Source organism: Pleuronectes platessa, chromosome 16, assembly GCF_947347685.1.
Source record: "Pleuronectes platessa chromosome 16, fPlePla1.1, whole genome shotgun sequence".
Classification (NCBI taxonomy): domain Eukaryota; kingdom Metazoa; phylum Chordata; class Actinopteri; order Pleuronectiformes; family Pleuronectidae; genus Pleuronectes; species Pleuronectes platessa.
Genome location: NC_070641.1, coordinates 21,888,994 through 21,896,175, shown reverse-complemented (window position 1 = coordinate 21,896,175; position 7,182 = coordinate 21,888,994). Strand labels below are relative to the sequence as shown.

General features: G+C 45.0%; 1 protein-coding gene across 1 annotated transcript; it reads left to right on the top strand.

Moving 5' to 3' along the window:
• Window positions 1–2,686: 2,686 nt before the first annotated feature.
• On the top strand, window positions 2,687–4,706 carry kcnj4 (potassium inwardly rectifying channel subfamily J member 4). Its single transcript, XM_053443715.1, has 2 exons — window positions 2,687–2,715; window positions 3,101–4,706. Exons 1-2 carry the CDS (start codon window positions 2,693–2,695, stop codon window positions 4,704–4,706), a joined length of 1,629 nt encoding a protein of 542 aa, XP_053299690.1. The 5' UTR covers window positions 2,687–2,692.
• Window positions 4,707–7,182: the final 2,476 nt, after the last annotated feature.

Here is a 7,182-nt window from a genome sequence, read left to right as displayed (position 1 = left end):
ATAGTTTTGCAAAAATGAAAATAGGAAAACGCTGGAACAAGACAAAATGAAGCTAAACCAGTTCAGAGGTTGTCTGGGATGTGATGATGGTGTGGGAACGATGGGCTGCTCTGTGGGCTGGCTCGTGATGAGCAGAGGTGAAGCCGTGCAGGGAAAGTGTTGATCTGCTCTCACGTGTTTGTTTAACACGGTTGTTTGACGCAGGGAAATGAACATGGGAAGTTCTCAGGGGAATGAGGATTAACATATCTTCACTAGTGATTAATAAAGAGCGTTAATCTTATCTAATTTGGTCAGAGGGATCCTCATCTGTGGGGAATTACATCACAAATGTTCCTCCCATTAAGAGAGTAAATTAATGTTAGAAGCTTATTCTTTTCCTTTTAATAAGAGAAGGTTTAAAGAGTAATTAAGTAAGTAAACAAGGTACAAAGTGCTTTATAAAATAAACAGATTTAAAACAGACCAGAATGAAAACAGGAAAGATAACAACAAATAAAATACTAAAAACAAACTAGGAACTACTGGTAAATGTGGTTAATGTCATCTCCAGGGAGAAAGAGACAATGAGCCGATCCACTCGAAGTCACATCTGTGCACAGAGCTCAGGTATTTACACTGGATGCAAAACTTGCTGATGTAATCGTGTGTCATCGCAAAGGCTTTAGGGGAATGGACACTTCTTCATCTTAATCCCGAGGGATTACCAGTCAGGAGATGACCCCCACTTTCTTATTTTAGTGTGGGAGGTTATTAATCTTGTGATTTACCAGATTAGGAGTCAGTCATGCAGAGAAACAGGAAAAGAAACTGCAAAGTCAATTGATTTTTAATTAAAAGAAGACAATTAAATGAACAAACTAATAAGGTTTTCAGTCAAATTCTATAAAAACACAAAACTTCAGAGAAATCATGGCAGTTTGGCTGAATCAGTTGGAAAAAATCTTATAAAACAATCAGACATATTGTCTCTTTTCCTCATTTATATTTCTACTCAGTGAAAAACATAGTCTCCTTTAACTGTCAGCCCCCCCCTCACATTTAAAATCTCCTTTAGATCGAATGTAGATGTCGTGTTGCTGCTCTCGTGCCCTTTCAGTCCCACCCCCCCCCCCTCCTCCCCCCTCTGACTCATGTGATAAGAGCACTTAATACTCCATACTACCCTCCCCCCCCCCCCCCCCACACACACACACACACTGTGTCTGTGATGACTCCCTCCTCTCCATCCCCCAAATGCCACGGGAGATGGGTTCCCATGGAAACCAGCTTCTGTGAAAGTCCAGTTTTTAACTGGTGACCACTTACTGGTTTGCACTGGTGTGTCTCATCTCTGCTGCAACAGAACCGAGGCCACCAGAACCCGGATCTTTATCTGGATCTGCATCACCTTGCTCTCACACACACATAGATATCAGTCTCTATGAATGATGGAGAAAGTCCTGATCCAGATCCAGATCCAGATCCAGATCAGAGCTCATGATGATCCGTCCGGTTGCTTCTGCATAAAACTGTTTAAAATCCAACGATCGAACATAATGAACCTGTTGCTCCGACAGTGAATCATCCCAATGTTCACTGGTTCCTTTTATAGACAGAGCCTGAAGGTGGAAGATGTAGTTTCACAGCTGGTTGGTTGGAAGCTGAGCTCACCTGTGAGGAGCCACACACACACACAACATGTTATTATATAAACCTCATACTCAGTATTCACACATGAAGATTGTTTCAACCTGAGCACATTCACTTCCCTGAGATGATTTTACAACACCTGTGTCGTAGAGAGAGAAGTGACAAAAACAAACAGCGACAACCTATTGGAGCTTGTGTTTACCGTCTGATGGAGAGATTACGTGAGAGGATTTTCTTTGTATTTCTGGACAAAAATAAGTCCTGAGCTCGACCGGTGTTATTTAATACCCGGGGTCGTGCAGGAGAAAGGTTGTTAGGCAGTTGTGTGCTTGTGTGTAAGTGGGAAAGTTGTACAGTTGGAGAGGAATCTAATGATATTTGGATTTTTAGGTATATCATGGAGCATATGTGTCAAATCAAAGTGCGCTCACAGATGAATAACACCCACACACACGTGCAGGATTTTTCTATCTCTGTTGAATAACACATGGAGACTTAAGACTTATTATGAAAAGATAATCCTTTCATAGCTGTATGGTTTCTCAGGGTCAGACAAGGTCACAGCTCCTTAAGACATTTCACAGAAGCAGATCAGGATTATGTCTTAAATCCGCATCTTTAATTTAGGCCTGCAGCCTGATGTTTAAACACATTGTGAAACCAGAGTCACATCAGGTTTAAAAAGAGAGCTTTGTGGTCATCAAAACCTCTGGAATTTAATAATACAATTTTTCTGAAGCTACTTGTTCTTCCTGTAAATGTCTGTCACTTCATAACCAGAAGGTTCTGGGTTCGAACCTGATGGCATCAGGCTCTTTCTGTGTATGTGCTTCCCATGCAGGTAATATCAATATGAGACCAATCGAGCCCCCCCCCCCCCCCCCTTGACCTTCCAAGTACAAGTGGTAAAGATATTGGAACTGATATGTTCATGTCATTCTCTTCAGTGGTCTTCACACTGACTCTAACCCCGCTTGGTGCTGGAGACCTGGTCTCCGGGAGCAGGACAGAGTCTGGCCTCGGACCCTGCCCCCCCCCCAAACCAGTGATCGTTGGTGCCATGGGATCAAGTAGGTCCAACAGGTGAGGGATTAACAGGGAGTCAGGATTCTGTACTGAACTCTCTGATAATGATGTGGTCCTGGTGAGTTTTATAAAAGTTTCAAAACTTTGTTATATGTTAATTTCGGAAAGACGGACACTGACTCAGATATAATCCAATAATCTGTGAGGATCCTTCTCACGAGGCTAAACTGAACTCACCTTCCCAGCAGGTAATCCTCCTTCGAAAGGAGAGCGACAGGTTCGTTTGATTCACACCAGGATCAGTCTGAAAGATTTTGATTGGTTATCAATAACCCTGAGGTCAGGGGTGAAAGACAGGACAGGTGTCTAATAAAAGACGACCATAGACTGCACGTTTCTACCATTTCCTGACTCCTTAACTCCTCCTCTCTGCTGTTGACAGGTACAGCATTGTGTCGGGCGTTTTACCGGTGGACGAGCGCCAGAGGATCGCCAGCTTAGGACTCTGCAACGGCCACAGCTCCACCAGCTTCCAGCTGCGCTCAGCCGGCGACACAGAGACGGACGACAGTCGGAGGAGGTCGGGAGAATCGGTGGTGTCCAGCTCGACCACACACGGAGGGATGAACAACTACAACGGAAAGATTCTGACGAGGGGCTCCAACCAGGTGCGGAGCAGGTTTGTTAAGAAAAATGGACAATGTAATGTTGTGTTGACCAACATGGAAGACAAGGGGCAACGCTACCTAGCCGACATCTTCACCACCTGCGTGGACATCCGCTGGAGGTACCTGCTGCTTATATTCTGCACCAGCTTCATGGTGTCCTGGTTTTTCTTTGGCATCATCTTCTACACCGTCTCCCTGGCACATGGAGACTTTGAGGAGCACGGGCTGGTGGCCGGGGGCTCACATGGACCCACCCCTGGACACACACCTGGAGGAAAGCCACAGAGGATGCCCTGTATACTTCATGTGCAGGGATTGGTTGGGGCGCTCCTGTTCTCCATGGAGACCCAGACCACCATTGGTTATGGCTGGCGCTGTGTTACTGAGGAGTGCCCGGCCGCGGTGCTAACCGTGGTGGTCCAGTCCATCGTCGGCTGCATCATTGACTCTTTCACGATTGGCACCATCATGGCCAAGATGGCGCGGCCGAAGAAGAGGAATCAGACCCTCGTGTTCTCTAAGAATGCCGTCATCTCCCTGCGCGACGGCAAACTCTGCCTCATGTGGAGGGTGGGCAACCTGCGGAAGAGCCACATCGTGGAGGCTCATGTCCGAGCACAGCTCATAAGGTCCTACGTCACCGCTGAGGGAGAATTCATCCCCTTGGAGCAGATGGACCTGAATGTGGGCTACGACGAGGGCACCGACCGGCTCTTTCTAGTGTCGCCACTGGTAGTAGTGCACGAGATAGACAAGGATAGCCCCTTGTATACTTTAAGTCGAGCTGATCTGGAGACAGATGACTTTGAGGTTGTGGTGATCCTGGAGGGGATGGTGGAGGCCACGGCCATGACCACCCAGTTCCGTAGCTCCTACCTCGCTCGAGAGATCTTCTGGGGTCACAGGTTCGAGCCTGTGATCTACGAGGACCAGGACCGCTACAAGGTAGACTACTCACGCTTCCACAAGACCTACGAGGTGCCGTCAACGCCTCACCTCAGCGCCAAAGAACTCGGCGAGGCCGTGAGTCGAGCCTCCTCTGCTGCTTCTCACCTCCCTGCATGTAGATCCACTCAAGACTTGATTCCCAGGACGCTGAGCGCCTTCTGCTACGAGAACGAAGTCGCCCTGAGCTGCGGGGAGGACGAGGACGACATTTTCGACTCCTCTCAGATCGTAGGGAAGGAGAGGCCGGAGGAGAGGACCACCTCAGTTTCTGTAGACTTCCAAAATATGTTCCAGGACAATGCCACCATGACATCAGGCAGTCACAGCGTCATGTGTGTTCTGGACATGGACAACAATGAGATGGAGTTTGACATCCTGCAGACGGCCATTCCTCTCGATCCTGTGACCTACAAGAGCGAGCAAGAGATCTGAAGAGCGAGGGGGGGGTTACTGTCACCTGTCCGTCTTCACCCAATAAACTGGAGCTGCTTGTACAGATATCTTAACCCCTTTGCCTCCAGTGTTGTTTTATATTTGTATTTTGCAGACCTTCCTCTGAGAGACAAAACAACCACAATCAATGCTTGATAATCTCAAGTCGTGTGTGTTTCAGGCTCATCGTGCTCGGCAGTAGTTCTATGTAACGTCGGATATTTGAGCTTTTATTTGCTCGTCTGTTTCGTTCAATCTTCGTCAATTGTCCCTGAAACTCTCTTTTATCATATAAGTTTCTAATGTTCATAAAGAACTTGACATTAACTTGCTTGACTGATCTTTTTTGAGTGGTTTTGAGTGGCAGTGAACAACAGCTGGTGTTGAATTGTGTATTAAGTCGACCTGACAAGAGGAAAACGACGGTGGTAAATGTCCCTTTGTACAAAACACATAGTCGTTTGTTTTCTCTGCTGCAAAGTCTCCCTGCTTCGTATAAACCAGAAGATAAACCTCCCTCTGATCGGTGATTAAACTGCACTGAGATCCTAATGGAAAAGCACTGGAGAGAAATATATCCAGAACTAAGCACTTGACTCCTCCTTCTGTTGATGTTGCAAATAAATATTTCCATCATTTTGTGTGTTTGTCCTTTTGTTTTTTGTAAATTAGTCCTGATCAGAGAAGCAGAGGCTGTGAGCTCATCTGGAGCCACTAGGTGCCTCTGCTGCCACTTCTATCACAGCAGGGTTCAAATAGAGCAGTGAACCAGGCGGAGAAGGAGTGTCCCTGAAACATATTAGGCTTTAATGTCCCATTAAAATAATGTGAGCTTGTTAATAATCATCTTTCTGCAAGCTCGAGACATCATCTCTTGTCTTTTCACAAATTCTGGAAACCTGTGTGCGTCTTTTACTTCATGTCAAGAGATGGAAAAGTTATTTTAAAGTAGCAGGTGGTCAGGATTTGTCTGATCTCTTTCTGAACATTGAATCTCTTATAATCATATCATTACTTATATCGGATCTTTGACTGAGGAGAAGTTGCATTTCACTCTCAGATAAACACTCACTCTGTCAGTTCATCTTGATTTACAGCTGCTTTTATCCTTATTCCGTGTCATTTTCACCAGAACATTGTAATGAAAGGATTCACAGTGTGTACAGGCAGAGGATCATAATACAGAACTAATGGATACTGTAAATATCACCATTTAACATGTCATGACAAATCACTAATCTCCCAGTGCCACTGATAACTTTGTCTGTGAGCGATGATCCACAGTCGGTGGTCTGTTCTGCTTCGTCACTGTGATGGATCGACTGTGCAAAGCGGCAGCAGGAGCCAGATGAATATCAGCAGCCGCAGAGAAAGGCCCGTTTGAGAGACGCAGCTCTGGATTGATACGCTCTGATGACCTTTACGTTAACGAAGCATTCAGAGGATTTCAGGGGAAGAGCGACACCGCAGGAGCTCCGAGAAGAGCCGGGGACACTCGGTCCGTCTTCTCCTCCACGTTGGTGTTACTCATTCCAAAAACCAATGCGTTTAATGAGCTGTTGATTCCGGTCCTGCACACTGACGAGGAGGTTTTCATTTCCCAATGTTCCCAGTCAATTCGATATCTATAATTTTCACGATAAATGTCACATTATCATTTCTTATTTATCTTAGGATCGGACTTTTGCACCTGAGTGTTAGTTGTAGTATTAAACTCTTCTTTATGGGCAGAATATGACAAATAACCTCAAATGTTTTACTCCTAACTGTGTTTGATCAATGCATAAGCAATACATCAATATATCGTGGTGTCTTGTAATATTTCTATCCATGAAAGTAATATTGAATAAGTCTTGATGTTGTTTTATTGCCAAGCCCCACCCGATGTTATTTAAGGCCAGAATAAGCAAAGACACAAAAAATGAACACACAAGACGAAAGAAACCCAAACAACAACTAGAATGTGACTCTTAGAGATCAGGCCTAATGGTTCCCTTGAATTCAACCAAGCTGCACAACACTGCTCACATTCACAGATATTAGTTCCCTAAATGTGCTTTGTTTTCTTCTTCAAGTTCCAGGAATTATTCTCTGGGAAATCTAAAAAAAATCTCATACAACATTCCTGGATCTGCACCAAAACATAACGAGTTGTTCCCTGACCCACATCACGTCCTTCCTCCCAGTTTCATGGAAATTAAAGAAAAACAGATCAAATCAGGGACAGTTAACCCAGAGACTCCAAAACAAACTGAAACACATCGGGTGGAGATTTAGTAAAATTCTACATTGTGTAGATGAATTATTTGTTTAGTGAGATGTGCAGTGACGTTAAATTTACAAACTGGATTTGTGATTGGACTCATGAGATACTTCCACACAGGAGGAATCCACGCCAGTGACATGCAACACATCTGGTTTTGAGTCTTGTCTTTGGAGAAACTCTCCAGATGTGTTGACATCAGGAAGAACTGGT

Coding starts and splice junctions, on each gene's coding strand:
- kcnj4 (XM_053443715.1), top strand. CDS start 2,693: ATGGGATCAAGTAGGTCCAACAG. Junction 2,716..3,100: donor GGATCAAGTAGGTCCAACAG/GTGAGGGATTAA, acceptor TGCTGTTGACAG/GTACAGCATTGTGTCGGGCG.